Below are 22978 nucleotides of genomic sequence, written 5' to 3' on the forward strand. Positions count from 1 at the left end.
TTAGCTTGTTGGGTGGGTGACCTCGCCTGCGGCTGATAGAGGATGAAGTGGAGTACCCCTGGTGTGCACGCTGGGCTGTCAGTGAGTGTGGACGGCCCCTACGGGTGCGTCTCATTGGCCACATACAGAGGGGCTTGTCAGGAATCCAATAGCTGGTCATGCTAGATCCCCCACAGGGTCCCCGTTTGTAGCGGGGGTGGTGAAGAGGCCTGGGGACGAAAGTTCCTGCCCCAGGGCGCGACCGCGGAGGACAGGCCGGAGCAGGAGCAGCTGGAGCAGGGTCTTGCGGCCCCCGTAAAAGGCTGCAGACCGTGAGCCAGGCGCCCCTGAGATGGGGGTGGGGTCCGCGGCTCCGCCCCCAAAGTCACGTGGCCCCGCCGCTGTGAAGGCGGAAGTGGTATGTTGCTAGGCGGCCGTTGCTAGGCCCGCGCTGCGTACCCTGCGTGAGGCGCGCGGCTGCTGAGGCGGGAAGTACGAGCGGCTGTGCCATGGCGCGAGGTAGGTTCCGGGCCGGCAGACCAGGGGCCAGAGCCCGGGGTTTAGGGGGCTCGCGGCCAGCGGGGTCCAGGGAGAGGGCGGGGTCCGGCGTCCGGCGCGCACTGAGCCTGCGGCCTGGCTCCGTCAGCGCCGAGTCGCAGGCCTGCGGGCGGGTTGATGTGGACCCTTGACCCGAGCCCAGTCCAATCCGCGCACCGGGATTGCTGTCACCACTGGATTGGAGAGCGGGCAGACCCAGTCCCAGACCCTCCCTAGAGGGTATCGATGCCCCACACTAGGTCCTCACTTCTCCATGTACCCCCAGTGTGGCAGCACCCATTCCTCAACGTCTTCAGACACTTCAAGGTGCACGAGTGGAAGCGGTCCACTAAGGAGGGGGACGTGGCCGCGGTGATGGTAAGTGGGCCAGGGGACCTGGCAGCAGGAGTGGGTAGCCCTCTTCTCTGCCTGGGACACTTGGCCTCACCACCCAAGGGTCACATTGGTGGTGCTCCCACGGTCCTTTGGGGACACCGACTCCCATCTTTTTCTCCAGGACAAGACCCTAAAGTGCACGGTGTATCGTATACGGGGCTCTGTCTCTGCCAGCAATTACATCCAGCTCCCCCAAACCAGCACCCAGTCCCTGGGGCTGACAGGACGATACCTGTATGTGCTTTTCCGACCCATGTCTACCAAGCACTTCGTCATCCACCTGGACTTGTCCACCGAGGTGCCGAGCTCGGGAGCGGGGGCTGTGCATGGGGGTCCTGCACCCCTGCTGCCCCCTCTTGTCTTCTCATGACCACCCTTTGGCCCCCCACCCCCGCAGGACAACCAGGTCATCCGAGTGTCGCTTTCCAACCTCTTCAAGGAGTTCAAGTCCACAGCCACTTGGCTTCAATTCCCCTTCATCTGTGAGGCCGGGACATCCAGGAAAGGTGTCACAGAGATGGGATAAGAATGGGACAGGGATGGTCCAGGAGAGACAGCCTGAGGGCAGAGAGGGAGGTGGGGCAGGCCCAGGGGCATGTCCAGTCAGGCTCCTAGGTGGGGGGCACATGGTTTTGGCTGTGGGGATGGGGGCAGGCCAAGGACAGAGGGTAGTGTGGGCTGGCTGGTGGTAGGGTGGGCTCTGACCTTGGATTGTCCCCTGCAGACCTGACAGGCATGGCTCCCCCTGGTGCCCGCTGGACCTGCCTGCAGCTGGACCTGCACGACATCATCTTGGTTTACCTGAACCGGCGCTACAGCCACCTCAAGAGCGTCCGGCTGTGTGCCAACCTGTTGGTCCGGAGCCTCTACACCAGTGACCTGTGCTTTGACCCAGGTGAGAGCTGTGCTTCACACCCTGTGCTTCGTCTACAGGCAGGCTGCCCCAACCCCATCCCTCCCCCAAGGTTCTCCACCCAGGAGGGGCCCTGGCACTGGATGAAGATGCCTGTGTCATGCCATTTTTGAGCCCCTAGTTCCCGAGACACTCAGGGTAGGTGGTGGCTGGGCAGGTGGCCTGGCGATACCTTGCAGGCATCAGGTGCTGAGTCTCACTTGGGCTGGGAGAGGGAGCTGGGCTTCCCTGGACCTGGAGCAACTCTGCTTTTTGTAGCTGTCACTGTCGCCAAGGCCCAGTGGGAGAAGCTGCCCGTCACCCCTATGCCTAGAGAAATGGCATTCCCAGTGCCAAAGGGGGAGAGCTGGCATGACCGCTACATCCATATCCGGTGAGCAGCTCTGCCTGTCCCAGGGAGGCTGGCGGGAGAGGGCAGGATTGGCCCAACACTGACTCTCCCTCTGCCCCTCTGAGGTTCCCAAGTGGCAGCTCAGCAGCCCCCTCTGAGCCAGTTCAGAGGAGCTATTTCCCTCCGGAGGCAGGTAGGCCTGTGGGGTGTGCAGAGCTCGCCGGGAAAGGGGGTCTTGCTCTGTGTCTGGGGTGGTACAGTATCTGCAGGGGCTGGGGCTAGCCTGGAGGTCACCCCAAGATTCCAGAGCCATTTGGGAGGCTGTGGATAAGGTGCCTGGTGGCCTCAAGCCCTCTATCTGGGAGGGGTGCTGGGGCCCGGGTACAATGGTGGTTATAACTGTTGGAGTCGCTTCTCTCACTGCTGCCCTGCCTAGTGCCTTTGGCAACATCCTCCTCAGGCCTCTGCATGCTTCTCAGTGGGTCCTGTGCTCTGTGCTCCCTTGCAGTCCTCCCGAGGCACGTGCCACAGCTTCTCCCTTGTCCGGCAGCCTCCAGCAAGTCCAGACAGGACAGCGTGTTCCCTGTGGTCCAGATGCTTGTCCCCACAGCAGTGAGTGCCTGTGCCCTCAGGGATGGGGCTCGGAGATGGTAGCCCCAGGGTCTCACAGACACTGTCCCCCCACAGTCCTGCCGGGCCCCCTCGGCGTCCGGACTCCTTCCAGAGAACGGCCTGTCCTGTGAGCGCTCAGAGGTCTCCAGTGTAGGCGGCTGCAGTGGCCGTAGTGAAGAAACCTCGGCCTGTGTGGAGTCCACTGACAAGCATGCTGCTGGCAGTGACCTTCAGGTGTCTGCCGTGGCCAGGAATGAGGTGAGTGCCCATCCCGAGGAAGGCAGGGGTAGACCGTGCTATGGAGGTGGGTGGGGCCTTGATGAGGTGTAAGTAGGGGGCTGCTGGGCCCTGCTCACCACGAGCCATGTGGGGGGCAGATGGGCCTCTGAGGCTCCCTTTTCATCCAGCCTCTTGGCAGAAAACAGAAAGCAGGAGGCGGCTTTGGGCAAGAATCCTTTTCAACAAAGAGTGAGGAGGGGCTGGTGCCTGGTCCTCAACTCCCAGCCCCGTGTCTGTGGGGGCCTCAGGTTGAAGGCAGGGGCAGTCCCTGGGGTCCTGGAGGGTCTGACACTCTGGCGAGAATCCTGGTTTCCTGCCACGGAGCAGCCAAGAGAAACCACACAGGACCCAGTGGCTTTTCGGGAGGCAGGAACTGGCCCAGTGAGGCAGCCCTCGTGGGATGGGGTCTCACCTCCTGTGGTCTCACATGAGTTTGCCTGTTTCAGAGCTCCCTGCCGGATCCTGTCTTGAGGCTCAAGGGGGTCATTGGCCTTGAGGGCCACAGCACCAAATGGGTGAGGGGTCCCATGCTCTTGTTGGGTTGGACGAGTGTCACGTACACTGCTGGGGTTGGGAGGACAGTGGGAAGGCTTTATATCCCCTGAGGTTGCTGCATGGACACCCAGCCTCGCCCACATCTGCACTGCGGCTCAGTGCTTCCTCAGTGACCCTCACTCTCAGGCCTCCTTTTGTTCTCGCAAGCGCTGGCTGGGTCAGTGCTGGTCTAAATGTTTGGGCTTCCAGAGACCCACGAGCTCTCACCCTGTAAAGCTTTGATGTAGCCATGTGGGTCTGGTGTGGGCACGACTTGTGGGTCCCTGTGGGGTGAGTTGGGGGGCAGTAGGAAAGGAGGCCCTGGGTTTGTCAGGCCCTCCTGGACGCAGGCTCCAAGTCTTTGTGGGCTCTCTAGTCTTTCATTGCCTGAACCCCAAAGTTTCTTATGTTGCAGACAGGGCTTAGAGGAGCTTTGCGTGTGCACGTGCATGTGCATATACGTTCTTGTGTCTGTGAGTTTTCTCTGTTCTTTTGGGGCGCGTATCCCATCGACTCCTGTGCACGTTACATGGGGTAGGGTGTGCCAGGGTGGGAGGGACGTGGTCAGCCTGTTCGTGATCTTAGTCTCCGCTCTCATGCTTAGGCTATCTGGACCAAGGATGGGGCCGCTGTCGTGTACCCCTGCCACGCGGTCATTGTGGTCCTGCGCATTGACACCCGGGAGCAGCGCTTCTTCCTCGGCCACACAGACAAGGTGGGCACCCCCGGGCCCAGGTGGGGCTCACTCCTGCAGGCCCCACAACTTCCCTCAACCTGCCGTCTCCCCAGGTCTCCGCCCTGGCACTGGACAGGAGCAGTTCTTTGCTAGCCTCAGCCCAGGCACGAGCTCCCAGCATGGTGCGCCTCTGGGACTTCCAGACTGAGGGCTGCCTGTCCCTGTTCCGGAGCCCTGTTCATACCATCTGCTCCCTCAGGTGGGTGAAGGGCCTCCGAGGTGGGTGGTGGCCAGCCCCGGCAACACTGACCGTCTGGTCCGCATCCACAGCTTCTCCGGCAGTGGGGTGCTGCTCTGTGGCATTGGCAAGGACCAGCACGGGAGGACGGTAAAGGGGCAGGTCGGGAGGCGGGGCAAAACCCAAACCACTTAAGAAGGCACCTTCTCCCACAGGCCCCCTGCTGGTCCCCTCCCCCCCGACCCCACCCCACACACTGCAGAGTGTCCTGTATTTTCCGCCCCTGTGGATGGAGTCAATGTTTAAATAACTCACTTCACTCTCTTTGGTGGCGGGTTCTGGAGTCAGGACAACTGGGTTTTATGTATGAAGTGTGTGGTGTCCACTTTGTGGCCTCCTCCCTACTTGTGGGTCAGTGTTTTCTGTTTGTTTCTGTGGACAAGTAAGCCTCACGTGTCTGCAGAAGCCAAGGTGAGGATGTGTAGGTCCTCCAGGCCATGGGGCCGCCCTCCCCACATGCTCACCAGCAGAGGGCTCAGGCTGGCTCCCCTAGGAGAGAAGAGCCTAGTGGAGGTCCGGCAGGTGCCGCGGGTGCTCAGCCCAGGCTCGTTGTAGATGGTGGTGGTGTGGGGCACGGACCAGGTGGGACGCGGTGGAGAGGCCGTCATTCTCGCGAAGGCGCACACTGATGTTGACATCCAGGCTTTCGAGGTTGCCTCCTTTGATGAGACCAGGTGACTGGGCCTCCCATCCACCTTTGGAGCTGGGATGGGGCCCTGGCAGCCCACGGATCTGGATGGGGCTGAGCTGTTGAGCCTGTCCCTCCACCCTGGCTCGGGGCCCTTGTCCACAGCAGCATCAGTCTCCTTATCGAGGTTGGACGGTGCTCACTCCCCCTCCTTGCAGGATGGTGTCGTGTGGGCGGGGCAGCGTGCGGCTGTGGCGGCTGCGAAGCGGGGGGCTTCGCTCCTGCCCTGTGGACCTGGGGGAGCACCACTCACTGGAGTTCATGGACCTGGCCTTTGGGCAGGCCCAGGACAGCCGTACACTGTGAGTCCCGCCTCCTCTCCTCACTGGCGGGGTCCTGCTCCACCTGCCCCTTCGGCCCTCATCTGTCGCCTCCCTGGCAGCTACGTGTGCAGCCGCAGTGGCCACATCCTGGAGATTGACTATCAGCACATGGCCGTTCAGCATGCGCGCCGCCTCCTGCCCACACAGACCCCCAGCAGCCCCCTCCCACAGAAGCAGACCTTCAGCTCAGGTAGGTGGCCTCCGCTGCATGGGGGTGGTGGGGTGGCCCTGCTGCCGCCGCTGATGCTGCCTGTCCCCCAGGTCCCGGCATCGCCATCAGCAGTCTCAGCATCTCCCAGACCATGTGTGCCGTGGGCTCTGAGGACGGCTATCTGCGCCTCTGGTCCCTGGACTTTTCCTCTGTGTTCCTGGAGGCAGGTGGGGCCAAGACAGCACCTTGCCACTGTGGCTGGGCCATCCCTGGGCTGGATGGCAGTCATGGGCTCTTAGCGGCTGTGTCCTGAGTCTGGGCATCCACCATTGCTGAGCCCAGGAGTGGGTGGCTGTGGGGGAGCTGCCTGTCCCTGTCCACAGGAGGATGGGACCCTGGGCAGCAAGGAAATGGGTTCGTGTCCTGGGGGGGCTGGGAGGGAGGTGCAGCCTGGATGCCGCCAGTCTGCCCTGGTGCCTGGCCCACCCTGATTCATGCCTGGGAGGTCACCCACCCACCCTGCCCACAGAGCACGAGGGCCCCATCAGCTCAGTCCGCCTCAGCCCTGACGGCCTGCGTGTGCTGTCCACCACCTCTTCGGGCCACCTGGGCTTCCTAGACATACCGTCCCGGGAGTACAATGTGCTGGTGCGCTCCCACACGGCCCTGGTGCTGGCCCTTGCCACCGAGTGCAGCCGGGGGCAGCTGGCCACTGTGTCCCGGGACCACACTGTCCGCATCTGGGACCTGGCGACCCTGCAGCAGGTAGGGTGTGGCCTGGATGGAGGGATTGGACCACAGGCCATGCTGAGGCCCGGGGGGTAGGGGAACCTGTGGCACCCTTGGTCCTTTAGCCTGTGGTGGGAGCCTGTGGGTTCAGGTCACCTGAAGAGACACTAGCTCTCAGGTTCTCCTGGTCAGCTGGCAGCCCCCACCCTACCTGCCCTCATGTGGCCCCATCCTCCAGCTCTACGACTTCACGTCGCCCAAGGAGGCCCCATGTGCAGTCGCCTTCCACCCCACGCAGCCAGCCTTCTTCTGTGGCTTTAGCAGTGGGGCTGTCCGCTCCTTCAGCTTGGAGGCCACCGAGGTCCTGGTGGAGCACAGGTGAATGCCCAGCTGGTCCCTGGCCCCACAGACGCTCACGGCGGAAGCTTGTGGGGTTCCCAGGGGTGTGTGGGTGGCTGGGTTGGGCAGGGGAGGGCAGTCTGCAGGAAGTGCCTGCCCTCTGCTACCCCTTGGGGACTTGGCTGGGCCCAGCTGGGGGAGGTCTGGGATGGTGCAGCTCAGGGTCAAGGCAGTGGGCGTCCTGTGTGGTGCAGGTGTCACCAAGGAGCCATCACCGGCCTGGTTGCCAGCCCCAATGGCAGCCTCCTGTTCAGCACCTGCTCTCAGGGCGCTCTGGCCCAGTACGACTGCACCGCCACCCACTGCCGAGTCCTGCATGTGACAGGTTAGGCCCCCATGCCTGGCCCCACCCCAGCCTCCCAACCTCCCCATCCTCAAGTTCCTGTGGGGGTGGGGTTTGCCTAGTGTCCACTGACAGCAGTAAACTGCCTTCTGTGGTCTCGTTACCTAGACCTCCAGGGCAAGTGTGGTTTTAGAACACACCAGCCCCTCAAAACTGAAGGTCAGTGAGGGTCTGTGCCTGCCCCACCCCAGGAGGAGACGAACAGCCTCAGCCCCAGGCCAGCAGAGGGTTGACCTACCAAAGGGCATCTGCCCCTCCCATGGCCACTGTAATTTGGGCCAGCCAGGTGGCCACTTGGGGGTCCCTCCTGGCTCTGGGAAACCCCAGCTATCCTGGCAGTCCCTGGGACCTTGGGTGTCTTAGTACTCTTGACACCCAGGCCCCTGGGCTGGTTCCCACAGTTGTGGGCAGGTTTGTGTCTGCTCTGGGCACACCCTCCCCACCCAGCCTAGCTGACCGCCTGCCCCCGTGATGCCGGCAGCTAACGTGGTGTGCCAGGATGCCCGCCCGAGTCCCAACGCCCTGGCGGTCAGTGGGGACAGCCGCCTGCTGGCCTTTGTGGGTCCCTCTAAGTACACAGTGACCATCATGGATGCAGCCTCACTGGATGATGTGAGTCAGCCAGAATCTTCTATGTGTCCAGTGTGGGTGGGGCTGCACCACTTTGGTCAGCAGACCCTATGGTACCCTGACTCACGGCCACATGGCTCCTCTGGGTTCTGCCAGGATGGGGGTAGGAGAGAGGCAGGGGTCTTTTTGGCCCAGCGTGGAGTGCGAGGGTGTCAAGGGGACAGGTGGGAGGCCACACTCCAGAGGGGACTCAGGTCCTGCCACCCTCACTCACAGGCACAGAGGACATGGACACCCAGTGAGGGTCGGGCAGGGAGGGGTGTGTGTGTGAGGGGAGAGGTGCCACAGGCTGCTTGCCTCCTGTGCCCTTGCTCTGGGGGACTGAGCTCTGCTCAGAGGTCATCGCCAGTGGCTACTTGCTGTTCTTCCCTAGCTGTTGCGGGTTGACGTCAGCACCCTGGACGTGGCCAGCAGCCGCCTCGACTCGGCTGTAGCCATCTGCTTCGGTCCCGCACCCCCTAGCCACCTGCTGGTGTCCATGTCATCCAAGGTTGTGGTGCTGGACTCCATATCAGGCCGCATAGTCCGGGAGGTGAGCCCAGGGCCTTGGCCAGTGGCTTGGCCACCCCTGCCCTCCAGGCTCCAACTTTGGTGCCCCCGTGCCTTGAGGGGGAGAGGTGCTGGGCTGCCTGTGGCTCCTGAGAGGTGCATTTTCTGAGAAGTGAGGTTTCCCTGGTCTAGGGGACCCATGTGCTCCGATCTCCCCGCCACAAGAATGCTCTCTTACAGCTGTCTGGTGCCCACCCCGTGGCCTCCCCCACCCTGGCTCTCAGCAGGGATGCCCGCTTTCTGCTGACAGCCACCGACCGGGCTATCAAGGTGTGGGACTACTCAACACAGGCCGGCCCAAGCTGCCAGGTGTGTGCCACAGGTGGGCACAGGTAGGCGGGTGGGAGGGAAGGCAGAGGACAACCCACCAGGCCTGCTGCCGTGTGCCTGGTCACCAGTCTGGCCAGTCCTGGGTACGGGAGGACTGTGGTGTCCCCTGCCAGGCTTCAGGAGTCTGTGTGTGTGACATGAGCTGCCCCCAGGTGTACATTGGCCACTCGGAGCCTGTGCAGGCTGTCGCCTTCACCCCCGACCAGCGGCAGCTCCTCAGCGTGGGTGATGCCATCTTCCTCTGGGACATCCTGGCCCTCCCTGAGAGATCGCCTCCAGAAAGGCAAGTGTCTGCCCTTGACCTGCGTCTGCCAGGCTGCCCGCTGCACCCTTCCCACCCGATACCTTCTCTCCTTGCCTCTGCAGTGACCGAGGCTCACCTGGAGCCCCCCAGATCTGTGAGGCTGGTAAGTGGTCCCACCACCAGGGCAGATCTCTGATGACATCTGTTGTTGGTACTATAGCCACTACAGGTGGCATGGCGCTGCTTCCTGTCCTGCGGGCCCCTGTGCAGAGCTGGGAAGGGGGGCTAGGCACACCTTCCCCTATGTGCTTTGCCCACCTCAGCCCCTGAGCACAGCCTGCCTTCCTCCATCCCAGGCCTGAATACAAGACAGCTGGAGGACTCGGTGTTGGGGGCCAATGGGCTCCCCCGGCAGCAGGTGCCCGTGCCTTCCCAGACACCCCTGCCCCAGCTGGGCATCTGTGCTGGGCCCTCTGAGCGTGGTGATGGTAAGGGCAGGGGTCCTGGGATTACCTGGGCAGTCATGTGTGTATAGCTCCTGTGCTTGAGTGCTGCTCAAGGCCTGTGGGGAGGGCCAGGGGTACAGGGGCCTCTGTGCCTCCTCTCACTGCCTCCCACACCCCCAGGTGCTTTCTCTGTGTCAGATGAAGAAGGACCTTCTGAGGAGAGCCGCAGCTCCGAGGGGTTCCGGCAGACCTCAGGCCCACCACCTGTGCTGGTGCAGAAGGAGTCCTGTGGGGCAGGAGATGGGGCCTGGGGGGCTGCAGGGGACTCTTGGGGCCTTGGCATGCTGCCCTATTCCCGTGACCAGCCCAGTAAGCAGGGTAAGGCGGGGACACTCACGACCGGGCCTGACCCAGGTGTAGGTACCCATAAGCCCTAGGTGGCCTAGGCGGCCCCGGCTGCCCCTGACAGATGGGGGTTCTTCCCGTGAGATGAGGCCCAGTCACAGGGCAGGTAGTTGAGCCTGAGGCCCTCGCTAGGCCAGGCAGGTGGGGGCTATGGCTCTCCTGCACCCTCTCACCCTGAGTGTCTTTACCGGGTTAGGTACTTTTCTTATCCAGCTGGGACCAGGTGACTGGGAGGAGGGGGTCTCTGCATGGTTGTGGATGGTTTGATGTCCTGTGGCCTCTTCCTCCTCCCTGCCAGGCACCTGGAGCACCAGGAGGGTCAGAGCCCAGCCTGCTGCCCGCCCAGACTCCTACAAGCACTTCACAGCGCGCTACAAGGCCTCCCTCATGGCCAAGGTTGGCCGGGGTGGGGTCCTCACATTCCCCGCCATAGGCAGACACCCTGGAGGCTCAGGGGTGGGGGTGGCCTGGCTCTGTGGTTTCTGGATGTTACTTCTCCCCACTACACGGGTTCTCCGTGATCTCCCTGTGTCTGCTCCCAAAGCTGACAGCGGTCTAGGCCTTGGTGGCAGCCACCCCGTGGGTACTCCTCCTCCCTTTGCCCCATGCTCTCACTGTCACGCTGACACTCAGACTGGACCTGGGCGGTGTCCTGCTGAGCCCACCATCTCTGCCCCATGGTCCTAGCTCCCTCTCACGTCCTCATGTTCCCTGTCCCTGAGAGCCCCCTGGGTCTTGCTGCCCCTGCCTGACCTCCTCACACTCCAGGGACCTCCTACATCTCCCACCCCTTCATCCCTGTCTACACCTGTCTCCCGTCCCTATGTGCAGGGTTTGGGGCCCACGCTCTGACATTTTGTCCTATCCTGGGAGCATGCCCTTCCCGAGGAGTCTCTGTCCCAGGCCCCAGTCTGATGGGGCACAGCCTAAGGTGGTGGGAGGTGGCCAGGTGCTGTGACATACACCAGTGTCCTAGGCCCACTTCCTCGTAGAATGTCTCCTTCTCCCCTGCTGGGGGTGAACTGCTGCGCCTGAAGGCTGTCGTAGGCTACAACGGGAACGGGCGTGCCAACGTGATCTGGAGGCCGGACACTGGTACGGGCCACAGCCCAGCTAGGCTCCCAGCCCAGAATGTGCAGGGTGGGGCCCAGCTCTGTCCCCCAACCAGGCCAGGCCCCAGGAGGGCAAGTGAGTGCCGGCACGGAGGGTGGTTTGGGCTGAGAGGCAGTGTTTCTCCTGTCATACCTGTGCTCCAGCCATTTTCCCTGCGTCTCGGTACAGTTTCCCAGGAGGGCTCATCAGGACCCCCTTGGCCATTGTAACTGACGGGGAGGGTGACAGGGCCGCACTTGACTGGCTCCAGGGTGCCCTCCCTACCCACAGGCTTCTTCGCCTACACGTGCGGCCGCCTGGTGGTGGTGGAGGACCTGCACTCCGGCGCCCAGCAGCACTGGCTCGGCCACCCTGAGGAGATCTCCACTCTGGCCCTCAGCCATGATGCCCAGGTGCCCATCCTGCACCTGGGGCCGTGGCACGTGGCACAGTCTGGCTCCTCGGGGACCTCCAGAGCAGCAGGGGGGACGCTGTTCCAGCCTCCCCTCTACCCAGAGCCAGGCTGGGCCCCTGGACCGCCCCCGCCCCACTGACCTTCCCCCTGCCCGCCAGGTCCTGGCCTCTGCCTCAGGCTGCAGTGGTGCCACCTCCTGCTGCCAGATCCGAGTCTGGGATGTGCCTGGGGGCTCCTGCCAGCAGCTCCTTTCTTACCACTGCACTGCTGTGCAAGCCCTGGCTTTCTCACTGGATGACAGGCTTCTTGTCACACTGGGTCAGCTGGGTTGGGAGGGCGGGGGGGCAGTGGCCTCGGGACCCCCCCTGCCTGTCCTGGGACCCCTGGGTAGCTGACATGACCTCCATGCATATCCCCAGGGGACTATGGGGACTGCACCCTGGCCCTGTGGAGCACAGCCACCTATGAGCTTGTGTCGTCCACTCACCTCCTGGAGCCGGTGCACGGCGTGGCCTTCAGCCCTTGGGACACTGGTGAGCTTGCCTGTGTGGGCCAGGGCGCCCTCACTTTGTGGCTCATGCAGCAGCGCGGGGCCGACGTCAGCCTCCAGGTGCCAGGGTTCAGAGGTGGTTTGGAGGATGGGGTTTGGCTGGGCCCTGAGGCATCGCTGACCCACACTGCCCTCCAGGTGCACCACCGAGACCCCATTCCCGAGGCAGTGGGGGCGGGCGAGCTGACCTCATTGTGCTACGGGGTCGAGCCCCTGCTGTACTGCGGCTCCAACGCTGGCCAGGTCTGTGTCTGGGACACGCACGCCGGCCGCTGCTTCCTGACCTGGGAGGCGGACGACGGTGAGATCGGTAGGTGCGTGAGGAGCCCCTGCAGCCCCCCTCAGCTCAGCGAGGCGCTCGGCCGGCCTATCTGTGGGAGACCCAGTGATGGGGCAGTAGGACCCTGTCTCAATAGTGGGCATCTGGGGAGGTGACTTACGTTACCTCTGGCCTCCTAGGAGTGCTGCTGTGCTCGGGCTCGCGGCTGGTCAGTGGCAGCAACACCAGGCGGCTGCGCCTGTGGGCCGTGGGAGCCGTGCCAGAGCTGAGGCGCAAGGGCTCGGGTGCCAGGTGAGTCAAGCCAGTGTCCTTAACTGGGGCTGCAGGCCAGCTATCCGTTGCCAACTGGACCTGCCCTCCATGGGGAAATGTTTGAGTGAGGACAGGGCTGAAGGACAGGGACGCACCCAGAAGCACTGGGCTCCCTAGGCTGTTGTCGTTGCCACCCTTGTGACCCACTGCTCCCCGCCAGGTCTAGCTCTGTGTTCATGGAGCGAGAGTTGACCCTGGACGGGGCCATCGTGAGTGCTGTCTTCCACGACAGCATGGACATGGGCGTGGTGGGCACCACAGCGGGCACACTCTGGTATGTCAGCTGGGCCGAGGGCACCAGCACCCGCCTCATCAGCGGCCATAGGAGCAAGGTGAGGTCGCCAGGCCACCTGCTTGCTGTCAAGGACATCTGAGGGGGTTTCTACCCCAGACAGAGGCAAGCCCATGAGCCCCATATTCTCGCCCCTCTATCTGTGTTCCTTCCCTGTTGTTCCGAGTCCAAGCCCAGCTGTTGGATCGGTTCCCACGTAAACATTTCAGGTTCTCAGGATAAGGACTCCACACACCTAGAACTGCTCACCCATTCTGTGTGGACCAGGTTTCTGAGTGTCGGGTTGGTTCCGCCAACGGCCAATGAATTTACCTCTTGAGTTTTTAAGAGCTGATGAGTGGACATGTGGGCCAGGCGCGCCCCCGAGGTCACTTATAGAGCCCTGGCTTTGGCCAGTAGTAGGTTCGTCAAGTTGGTTACTGAGTCCTTTTTTTTCTTAATCTATATATATTTGTTCAGAGATAATGGTAACCATCAAAGAAATTAAGTTTGAGAGGAGTGAGGGTTATATATTTTTCCTGTTTTTTGGTAACAACTTTATGTTGAGATGTAATTTACGTGTCAAATGCTTCAGCCATTTAAAGTCAGTGGTTCCCAGTATATTCACAGATTTATACAACCATCACCACAGTCCATTTTAGAGCATTTTCATCACCCTAAAAGGAAACCCCATATCCATGAAGCACTCACACCCACCCCCATTCCCTGACAACCACGAACGACTCTGGATTGGCCTGTTCTGGATTTGCTGGGATCACACACTGTGTGACCTCTGTGTCTGGCTTCCCACTGAAGCATCGTGTTCTCAGGGTTCATCCGTGGTGTAGTGTCAGTGCTTCACTCTTTCTTACCAGATACTATTCCATGATACAGACAGAGTATCATGAGCCCTTGACCCAAACTGGTGGCCCCTGGTGATTTCCCTCTTATGTAGAATGACAAGATGTCCAGGCCCTCCCTCTGCAGCTGCCCCCAGGACCCGACTTGGCTGTTTCTTTCCCGAGGGGCCCATCGCTTCTCAGCTGGACAGAGCTAAATTATTATTTTTTAAGATAAAATACATGATGAATTCATACTTACACTTGAAATTCAAATGCAGGACTAGGCCGTCTCATTTCACCTCATTGATGTATGGTGCCATAATCCCTGTTTTCCCACACCAAAACTCTTGATTTTCAGTAATCACACACCTTTTTCCCTGAATGCACACATGACAATCTCAGGAAAAGCCACACCACCAGCAGCAGTGCTGAGGCCCCTGGAACGGCCCGGAGTGTGTCTGGTGCTTCCCTTACCTTCAGTCTGCAGTCCTCTAAGGGACATGTTGTCCCATCACCACATTTTATGTTCTTCCTTTTTTTTTTTTTTTTAAAGCTGAGCCATCCTGCCGCCTGTTGGCAGCTCAGCGGCTGCTCAGCTCGGGCTGGGCATCGAACTGCTGTTGCTCAGACCTCAAACTCTTGAGCGAGCTCTTAACCAACTGAGCCACTCGGCCGGCTCTATGTTCTTCTTTTTGTGTCCCAGCAATGGCCAATGGGCTGCTTAGGATTCCGAGTCCACCCAGGTCTCATGTGGGGCACTTGGGAGGGAAGTCAGGATAGTTCCTTTACTCACTGTGAAGGTGGCCATGGCCAGGCGGGCTGGGAAGGAGACACATGTTCTTGTAGGAACAACCTGGCTCTGCTGTGTCCCCTCTCCGCCCGAGGGCCACGTGGCCTCAGGGAGGGCTGGCTGGCTACCTGCAGGTGAACGAGGTGGTCTTCAGCCCCAGGGGGTCCCACTGCGCCACCTGTGGAGATGACGGGAGTGTGAGGGTGTGGTCCTTAGCCAGCATGGAGCTGGTGATCCAGTTCCAGGTGCTCAACCAGGTATTCAGGGCGCCCGGGGCTGGGGGTGCCTGCTCGCGGTGGGGCCCTGCCTGTCCGCTGAAGGGCTCTGGCAGCTGCGTCCCCCCTCCAGCCTCAGTGTCTGTCCTCTGCTTTGGGACTGGGCCCCTGTCCTGTTCCCCAGGGGAGTACTGATGTTTCCTTACTGGGGGTCCCCAGAGTTGCCTCTGCCTGGCTTGGAGCCCCCCTTCTTGTACACGCCCAGAGCAGCAGCACGTGGCAGCGGGTTACAGTGATGGCACACTGCGTGTCTTCAGTATCTCCCAAACTGCCATGGAGCTCAAGATGCATCCCCACGCAGCCGCACTGACGGCTATCGTCTTCTCTTCTGACGGTGAGGGCCTGGTAGTTCACAGGGTGATGGCAGGGCCCCTGCCTGCCTGTTCCAGGTTACACCTTTGGGCTGGGGGTGGGGGCTCACAGGGTAATAGAGTGGCCTCTGCCTGGCCCAGGTCAAACCATCCTCTCTGGAGACAAGGATGGGCTTGTGGCTGTGAGCCGCCCCCGCACAGGTATGACCTTTCGAGTGCTGAGTGACCACCGGGGTGCCCCGATTTCCACCATCCAGAGCACCAGGAAAGAGGTGAAGTAGCCCATCTGGGGGGTGCTGGCAGGGAAGGGGGATCAGGCAAAGTGGGGCAGGAAGTACCCACCTGCCTTTACCCCCCCTAGTATGGAGATTTCGGAATGCAGGGCACAGACTTGTGGTTGGCCGCCAGTGGGGACCAGCGGGTCAGCGTCTGGGCCTCCGACTGGTTGCGGGACCGCTGTGAGCTCGTGGACTGGCTGAGCTTCCCGGCGCCCACGCTCATGGAGGTGAGGGTCCTGGTGGCACCTTGGGCAGGGGGAGTACCTGCCCACCTTGCTACAGCGTGCTGTACCCCTCCTCAGGCTCCAGGCTGCCTGCCGCCGTCCCTCGCTGCCTTCTGCCCCTGGGATAAGGCACTGCTGGTGTGTGCTGGCCTTGGCCCACATCTGGAGGTGGTCTTCTACAGCCTCCGGCAGAAGCAGGCATGCGCATGCCCCCTGTGGTACTGGGAAGGGGGGTCTTGGGGGCCATGGGAACCCCCGCCCAGTGCCTCACATTTGCTGCCCACAGGTGGTGGACAAGATCCCTCTGCCTTTCTTTGCCGTGTCCCTCAGCTTGTCCCCCGGGGCCCGCCTCCTGGCTATAGGCTTCGCTGGTGAGTGCTGGTGGGCGTGGACTCTGGCCTGTTTTGAGTGGGGCTGAGTGCACTCACCTGTGTACCCGCACTGAGATATACCTCTCACCTCTGCACCCTGGGCTCCTCTTTGAAGTGGGGTGAGGATACCTACCCCACAGGGGTTGTAGGGTCAGGAGATGAGTATGGGGTGCCAAGTGCTGCACTCGGCACCAGGGCCTGAACGGAAACTCAGCGGCCCAGCTTGGGGCCATTGCAAGCTCCATGTTGTGAGATGCCCCAACACCGATGGGCCCCCCGTTGGCTCTGCTGTCCAGTCCCAGCAACAGGCTGCCCTGGGTGTGGAGGAGGACACAGGCCATTCAGCACAGATCCCTATGTGGTCCTGGCGCCCAGCTGGAGACAGAGTCAGGGTGGGTTGGGGGACGCCTGGGCCCTGGAGCTGTAGGCACAAGCTCAGGGTCCACCCCGTGCCATCTGTCTGCAGAACATGTGCTGAGGTTGGTGGATTGTGCGTCAGGGGCTGCACAGGACTTCGCTGGCCACGACGACTGCGTGCAGGTCTGCAGGTTCTCCCCGGCTGCCAGCTTGCTCTTCACAGCGGCCCACAACGAGATCTTGGTGTGGGAAGTCACGGGCTATTGAGTTGAAGTGGGGACCTTGGGGTCAGGTGTGCCCTGCTGGTAATGCTGGATGCCTGGCCTGGGCAGCGCCTCTGCTGAGAAGCCCTGTTAGTGAAGAACCTCTTGCTGGACCAGGATGGCTGGGCAGGCTCAGCAGCTCCACACTGGACAGGCCCAGGACTGTGTGTGTAAATCATCAAGACCCTGAATATGTGTGAAGTGCTTGTTGGCTCTTTGCCAGTGCTTTTTTATGTTTCTACCTGTACAGTTGAAATAAACGTAGGCCTTGCATTGTATTGCGGCATTGTCGGCTGGTCACTCCAGGCTCCTACTGCCTTGGGCCTGGCTCTCCCGCCTGGCCTAAGCTAAGCCTCTGTCCAAACCCCAGACCGCCCTGGCCTGTCCACTTGCAAGGGCTCCCCTGCCGGTCGGCGCGGCGCCTGCAGTGCCTGGCGAGCTCACTCGGCGGCGCCGCTTCGCAGCCGGCCGCTCTGGCCCGCCCGGCTCCCTAGTGCGCCTGCGCGGCGGGGGCCGGAAGTGCCGGTTCTGGGCGAGCGTGGGCAAGAGGACCCGACGCGGGCTGGGGTCAGGGCCGGGGCTGGGGTCGGGGCTGCTGCTGGGCTCTGAGCGGGTGTGCGCCGGAGTCGGGCTGTAGCTCCTGGCAGCCGCCATGAAGAGGGACGTGCGCATTCTGCTGCTGGGCGAGGGTAGGCACCCAGGCCGAGGGCGGGGGTCGGGGCCGGGGCCGGTCTTGTCCGGAACGGGGGCGCCGCGACCTTGGCTGCCGTGCTGACCGTGTTTCCCTGCGCAGCCCAGGTGGGGAAGACGTCGCTGATCTTGTCGCTGGTGGGCGAGGAATTCCCCGAGGAGGTGAGAGCCGTAGTGCTGAGCGCCACCCCCCGGTGGTTGCTCATAGGTGGGGACTGAGACCCCAGGGCGGATCTCCTATTACCGGGCCTCCCTTATGGCTGGTTTGCTCTAGGTCCCGCCCCGGGCAGAAGAGATCACCATTCCTGCAGACGTCACCCCAGAGAAGGTACCCACCCACATCGTGGATTCCTCAGGTAGAGCCGCCCGCCCCACCCCATCCCACCCCAGGGTGCTGCCCAGGTGCTGTTTCCAGGTAGGTGTGCAGTGTGATTTCTCTTTTTGTCCAGAAGCTGAGCAGACGGTGGAGGAGCTCCAAGACGAAATTCACAAGGTACATTGTGTCCTGAGGGCTCAGAAAGGATGCCAGGCCTGGGGGCTCAGTGCTCAGGCCCTGGGGGCCGGCTGCTGCCTAGGCCTGATCGGCTTTTCTGTCTGAGGGACTGGATTAAGATGCTCAGGGAGTTTGTCGCCTCGCTAATTCCTCCGTGACCTCTTAGCACTCAGTTGTTGGGGTTCCTGTGACACATCCTGCTGGGAGCAGGGGAGAAAGGGACCATCCTTCCCTTCTACCCACTTGGCTGGTCAGCCCCATGGCACTCCACACCCAGCATTCACTCTTCCAATCAATATCGGGGGACAGACCTCACTATCCTTCAAAATGACCCCTTAAACAGCTCTGTGCCCTACCCCCACCCCACCCCACCCCCGTAGGGTGATCCACCACCCCAGGCCTTTGGGCCGAGGTGGGTGCCATGACCAGGGCTGCAGGCTACACAGCCCTCTGTTCACCTGTTATCAGGAGAATGTGTGCCCGAGCCAAGCTCTTGGAGGGAAGCCGTACCTGCAGCTTTGTCCTGTTTCCCTACATCTTCTATGTCCTGGGGGCGCCACTGGGCAAGGGTACAACTACTCAGGGGCAGCCTTCTTATTATCACCACCTCTTATGCTGTTGCCGTCATCATCTTCTCTGACCACAGTGATACAGGAGTAAAATGCCATGGCCAGGGCTGCGGTGTCAAGTTTTGGGGGTGGCTGTGTTTTTCCTGAGCCCTTCAGGGGACTAACCAGAGTTGCAGTACTGGGGCCTAGAAGTGAGCATGGAAGGGCTCTCTTGAGGTTTGAGCAGCTGACCACCAGTCCCAGTGACATGGCTGGCCATAGAGCATTGGCTGAGGGGTACCGGGGAAGGATGGCTTCCTGGGTCTCTGAGCCATGTCCTGTCCTGCCCGTGAGTGCCAGGGTGGCGTGGACAGAAAGCCCCAGGTGATGCTGTGCCACACTGTGTCCCTCACAGGCAAATGTGGTGTGTGTGGTGTATGACGTGTCTGAGGAGGCCACCATCGAGAAGGTAAGGGACGTCCTCATTCATCCCAGGTCCCTGCCTCTGGGGCCCAGCCTGATCCATCAGCCCATCCTCTGCATGGACACTCAGCTTATGCAGCGCTGGGGTGATTCACCTGTGACCGGCCCCATCTCTAACGAATGCTTCAGAGCGCCTCCCGGAGCCACCTTGGGTGCTGGGGGCCTGTGACCAGGACCCCACAGCTTCCTCAGAGAGCCCTATGTGACCCTGTTGTCTCCCCACAGAGAGTGTAGATGGGCACAGGTGTGAACCACTTAGTCTTCCAAAGAGTTTGCTCTGGGCTACTCAACCCAGGCTTCTTGGGGGTGTTTGGGAACTGTTAGGATCAGATGAGGTTGCACTTGTCAGCGGCCCTCTCCCACTGGGCTTGTTCCCGGTGGCTGTGACTGGCCCTTGGAACCTTGACTTCCCCCCATCTCTGTCAGGCTAAACTTGAGTTTCAGGTGGAAGCCATGGGCTGGATGGCCCCCTCACCCCTCATTGGGTCTTGCCTTTCAGATCCGAACCAAATGGATCCCACTGGTGAATGGAGGGACCGAGAGAGGGCCCAGGTAATGGGCGGGGCCCGGGGTAGGGGGCTCTGGTCTCCACCAGCTCCCCCATCTTTAGTGACCGTGGGCCTCTCTCCAGGGTCCCCATCATCCTTGTGGGCAACAAGTCGGACTTGCGACCAGGGAGCTCCATGGAGGCTGTACTGCCCATCATGAGCCAGTTCCCTGAGATTGAGACCTGTGTAGAGGTGAGCTGGCAGGCAGGGGGCACTGGGGTGAAGAGGAAGGGCAGGGGCCAGGCCCTGCAGCAGGCTGTCATGTGCTGGTGGGCTGGGACCTCAGCACAGGTGAGCTGTCATGTTGAAGGCAGATGGGGCCCACTTTCTTGGGTGGGGGCTGCTGACCACCTGTGCCTGCATCTTTGTCGGAGCTCCTTTGAGGCTCCTGGCATCAGGTACCTCTCTGAGTCTGTCCTGGTGGCTCCCAGTGCTCAGCCAAGAACCTGAGGAACATCTCAGAGCTGTTCTACTACGCACAGAAGGCCGTGCTACACCCCACGGCCCCGCTGTATGACCCTGAGACCAAGCAGGTGGGCAGTGGGCACGGGTTGGGGTGGCCAGCCGCTGGGAGTTGTGGGGGGGCATCACGCTGAGCTGTCTGTCCCCACAGCTGAGGCCCGCATGCTCCCAGGCCCTCACGCGAATCTTCAGGCTCTCAGACCAGGATTTGGACCAGGCGCTCAGTGACGAGGAGCTCAATGCTTTCCAGGTGGGTCCCCTGTCCATCTCCTGGTGGTGCCCATTCCTCTCGGACTACAGCCGGGTCCACGCCTCAGCTGCCATTAATGATCAGGGGGAAGGAACAGTCGCTGGGGTGGCTAACTGACTAACCGCAACTTTCTTTCGGAGGCAGAAATCCTGTTTTGGGCACCCCCTGGCCGCGCAGGCCCTGGACGATGTGAAGATGGTGGTGCGCAAAAACGTGGCAGGAGGCGTGCAGGACGACCGGCTAACCCTGGATGGTGAGGCCTGGCACCCTGCCTTTCCCCCGGGGTGGTGAGGTGGCTGGGCAATACCCAGTACCACCTCTTCTGCCCCTTCCTGAACAGGCTTCCTCTTCCTGAACACACTCTTCATCCAGCGTGGCCGCCACGAGACCACATGGACCATCCTGCGACGCTTCGGCTATGGCGACACGCTCGAGCTGTCCACTGACTATCTCTTCCCTCCGTGAGTAGTGGGTGGCACTCTCAGTGTCAGATGGGGCCGGGAACCCTTGCCCAGGTAGAGTGCTGCTAGGATGGCCTGTGTTGGAGGTGCCCTGCTGCTCTGCCATGGTGCTCGGCCAAGGGAGGAGGTGGAGCAGGAACCCCCCAGCTTCAGCCCGACCGCACAGACGGGTGGTGTGCTGAGCATGGTGGGAATCCAACGGCCCCACAACCTTACAGGCTCCACGTGCCCCCCGGCTGCAGCACGGAGCTCAACCACTTCGGTTACCAGTTTATACAGAAGATATTTGAGAAACACGACCAGGTGAGGATGCTGTGACCCTGCTGTGCTGCCTGTGCTGCCTGCCTGTCATGGCCTCCCAGCCAGTGTCACCACAGCCCCTCTGCCTGTAGGACCATGATGGCGCCCTCTCGCCGACAGAGCTGCAGGGCCTGTTCAGCGTCTTCCCAGCCGCCCCCTGGGGCCCCCAGCTCCTGTATACGGTCCCCACTGAAGCAGGCCGGCTGTCCCTGCACGGGTACCTCTGCCAGTGGACGTAAGCACAGCCCCTGCCTGCCCCCACCTGCCAGATACCACTGCCCTTCCATGATGCTGCTCCTCCCCCCTTCTGCCCCAGCCTGGTGACCTACCTGGACGTCCAGCGCTGTCTTGAACACCTTGGCTACCTGGGCTACCCCATCCTCTGCAAGCAGGACTCCCAGGCCCACGCCATCACAGGTGGGCCCCTGCCCTCACGCTGGCCTGGCTGAGCCCCTCCCTGGCAGCCCCTCACTCTCACTTGTCCTTGCCATCTGCCCACAGTCACCCGTGAGAAGACGCTGGACCAAGAGAAGGGACAGACGCAAAGGAACGTTCTTTTGTGCAAAGTGGTGGGGGCCCGAGGAGTGGGCAAGTCTTCCTTCCTGCAGGCCTGCCTTGGTCGTGGCCTGGGGGTGAGTGTTATGTGCTGGATAAGGAGACCCAGCTTCCACCCGGGACTCCCAGAGGGTAGGGGCTCTGGGGAGCATCAAGGCCCTCAAGCCTCAGGCACCTCCCTCTTCAGCATCAGGACACCAGGGAGCCCTGCCAGGAGCCTGCTGTCTACACCATCAACACGGTGCAGGTCAACGGGCAAGAGAAGTACCTCATAGTGAGTGCTGGGGGTTGGGGGGTCCCCGCAGTAGACCCCAGGTGCATGCTAGGCGGTGCTGTCCCAGTGCAGCCTGGGGGACTGAGCCCCTTGCCCTGCCCCGCCCCTGAGGCCACCCTCTGTCCAGCTATGTGAGGTGGATGCAGACAGCCTACTGGCCACTGCGCCCGACGCCGCCTGTGACGTCACCTGTGACGTCGCCTGCTTGATGTTTGATGGCAGTGACCCCCGGTCCTTTGCATTCTGCGCCAGCATCTACAAGGCAAGCCCCCACCTGCCCCGGGGTCCTGTGGGCAGCACGGCCATGGGTGAGGGTCCCCCAGCACCTTCCCTTTGTCCACCCCCAGACTGTGCCCTCACACAGCTCCTCCCCCCTCAGCGCCATTACATGGACGGGCAGACCCCCTGCCTCTTCGTCTCCTCCAAGGCTGACCTGCCCGAAGGTGTTGCACTACCTGGCCTGTCCCCAGCTGAGTTCTGCCGTAGGCACCGGCTGCCTGCCCCCACCCCATTCTCCTGCGCCGGCCCAACAGAGCCCAGCACAGCTGTCTTCACCCGACTTGCCACCATGGCCACCTTCCCGTGGGTACCAGCACCACAGCCCCTGTGGTGGGAGGCTTGTCCCCATCCCAGGGTACCAACAGTCCCTGTCACCAAGACAGGGGGACAGCTGTGGTGTCAGGTGCCTCGTTCTGGTGCTGAGGCCCTGGCGGGGCCCTCCAGGGCCTGGTCTCCCCGCAGCTGTGCTGGACACTGACAGGGAGCAGCCCTGTGGAGTTCCATGATTTTCCAGGCGACGGGTGGAGAGTGGGGGGGTATAGCAACAAGCGTCTGGGCAGTACCCTGAGGGTGTCTCCAGCCAGCTCCTCTCTCCTGCAGACACCTGGTCCATGGGGAGCTGAACACCTCCTCCTTCTGGCTCCGGGTGACACTGGGGGCTGTTGGGGCCGCTGTTGCTGCTGTCCTCAGCTTCTCGCTCTACAGGGTCCTGGTGAAGAGCCGATGAGGCCCCGGGGCCCTGCAGTCTGATCTCAGGGCCTCAGGGTGCCAGTGTGGGGCCACCTGCTTAGTGGGGCTTCCACCTGTCTAAACTTCGCTTCTGAGGACAGCCTGCCCACTGCCCAGCCCTGGGGGTGGGTCCCCAGGTCCCACCCCACCCCCATGTCCTGCCCAGCATCACCCACTTGTGGCCATCATGTTGGAGGGACCGTGGGGCATGGGTGAGGAAGCCAGTGACCCCAGACCTGAACTCTCAGGGCTCCACCCCTTCCTGGTCCCAGGCAGCCAGTGGATACAAAGGGAATCGGAGGACAGAGCCTTGGGCCAAAATATGGGGGTGGGGGCAGGAAGTGGCTGGACCATTGTGTACCCTCTCCTCATTAGGAGACTGGGCCAGGCCTGCACCTCTCATGGAGACATGACGTGGGGCTTCCTGATTAAACTTCAGTGTCTTTTTCATCTCAGACCCTACTTTCTGAAGATGGCTTTTCT

The 22978-nt window shown here is 61.8% G+C and overlaps 2 protein-coding genes across 15 annotated transcripts; both read left to right on the top strand.

Annotated features, from left to right (window-relative positions):
• The first annotated feature begins 411 nt into the window (after nucleotides 1-411).
• WDR90 (WD repeat domain 90) lies at nucleotides 412-16701 on the top strand. 8 transcript variants are annotated; one of them, XM_019648383.1, is made up of 42 exons: nucleotides 412-498; nucleotides 803-894; nucleotides 1034-1210; nucleotides 1310-1418; nucleotides 1637-1807; nucleotides 2084-2198; nucleotides 2282-2349; nucleotides 2665-2768; nucleotides 2844-3026; nucleotides 3494-3562; nucleotides 4186-4296; nucleotides 4371-4516; nucleotides 4588-4645; nucleotides 5111-5229; nucleotides 5402-5545; nucleotides 5626-5756; nucleotides 5828-5944; nucleotides 6247-6482; nucleotides 6685-6824; nucleotides 7019-7170; nucleotides 7670-7800; nucleotides 8192-8350; nucleotides 8548-8676; nucleotides 8850-8980; nucleotides 9064-9104; nucleotides 9298-9429; nucleotides 9568-9765; nucleotides 10091-10188; nucleotides 10785-10887; nucleotides 11176-11297; nucleotides 11458-11617; nucleotides 11719-11909; nucleotides 11988-12159; nucleotides 12309-12420; nucleotides 12602-12773; nucleotides 14401-14601; nucleotides 14779-14953; nucleotides 15072-15202; nucleotides 15292-15435; nucleotides 15511-15630; nucleotides 15719-15803; nucleotides 16270-16701. In XM_019648383.1, the coding sequence occupies exons 1-42, from the start codon at nucleotides 489-491 to the stop codon at nucleotides 16425-16427; spliced, it is 5517 nt and encodes a 1838-aa protein (XP_019503928.1). In that variant the 5' UTR covers nucleotides 412-488; the 3' UTR covers nucleotides 16428-16701. The 8 variants fall into 8 exon arrangements, with proteins under 8 accessions (XP_019503928.1, XP_019503931.1, XP_019503930.1 ...); XM_019648386.1 differs by having other exon boundaries at nucleotides 14479-14601; XM_019648385.1 differs by having other exon boundaries at nucleotides 7040-7170.
• A 241-nt stretch (nucleotides 16702-16942) lies between these two features.
• RHOT2 (ras homolog family member T2) lies at nucleotides 16943-22950 on the top strand. 7 transcript variants are annotated; one of them, XM_019648556.1, is made up of 19 exons: nucleotides 16943-17112; nucleotides 17217-17275; nucleotides 17388-17469; nucleotides 17563-17606; nucleotides 18570-18623; nucleotides 19137-19189; nucleotides 19269-19377; nucleotides 19617-19718; nucleotides 19799-19897; nucleotides 20042-20150; nucleotides 20238-20358; nucleotides 20577-20661; nucleotides 20751-20893; nucleotides 20975-21075; nucleotides 21160-21290; nucleotides 21401-21487; nucleotides 21615-21749; nucleotides 21867-22073; nucleotides 22367-22950. In XM_019648556.1, exons 1-19 carry the CDS (start codon nucleotides 17076-17078, stop codon nucleotides 22514-22516), a joined length of 1908 nt encoding a protein of 635 aa, XP_019504101.1. In that variant the 5' UTR covers nucleotides 16943-17075; the 3' UTR covers nucleotides 22517-22950. The 7 variants fall into 7 exon arrangements, with proteins under 7 accessions (XP_019504101.1, XP_019504102.1, XP_019504100.1 ...); XM_019648557.1 differs by having other exon boundaries at nucleotides 21867-22069; XM_019648555.1 differs by lacking the exon at nucleotides 22367-22950 and having other exon boundaries at nucleotides 17566-17606; nucleotides 21867-22354.
• Nucleotides 22951-22978: the final 28 nt, after the last annotated feature.

This window comes from Hipposideros armiger, unplaced genomic scaffold, assembly GCF_001890085.2.
Source record: "Hipposideros armiger isolate ML-2016 unplaced genomic scaffold, ASM189008v1 scaffold_126, whole genome shotgun sequence".
Lineage (NCBI taxonomy): Eukaryota > Metazoa > Chordata > Mammalia > Chiroptera > Hipposideridae > Hipposideros > Hipposideros armiger.

What these genes read in the sequence shown, in the direction of transcription:
- RHOT2 (XM_019648554.1), top strand. Translation starts at nt 17,076, where the DNA reads ATGAAGAGGGACGTGCGCATTCTGCTGCTGGGCGAGG. An exon ending in ACTGACTATCTCTTCCCTCC is followed by an intron (nt 20,359 to 20,576) that starts GTGAGTAGTGGG and finishes ACAACCTTACAG; the next exon opens with GCTCCACGTGCCCCCCGGCT. An exon ending in GGCAAGAGAAGTACCTCATA is followed by an intron (nt 21,488 to 21,614) that starts GTGAGTGCTGGG and finishes CCCTCTGTCCAG; the next exon opens with CTATGTGAGGTGGATGCAGA.
- WDR90 (XM_019648383.1), top strand. An exon ending in AGGGCCACAGCACCAAATGG is followed by an intron (nt 3,563 to 4,185) that starts GTGAGGGGTCCC and finishes TCTCATGCTTAG; the next exon opens with GCTATCTGGACCAAGGATGG. An exon ending in CCGAGTCCTGCATGTGACAG is followed by an intron (nt 7,171 to 7,669) that starts GTTAGGCCCCCA and finishes TGATGCCGGCAG; the next exon opens with CTAACGTGGTGTGCCAGGAT.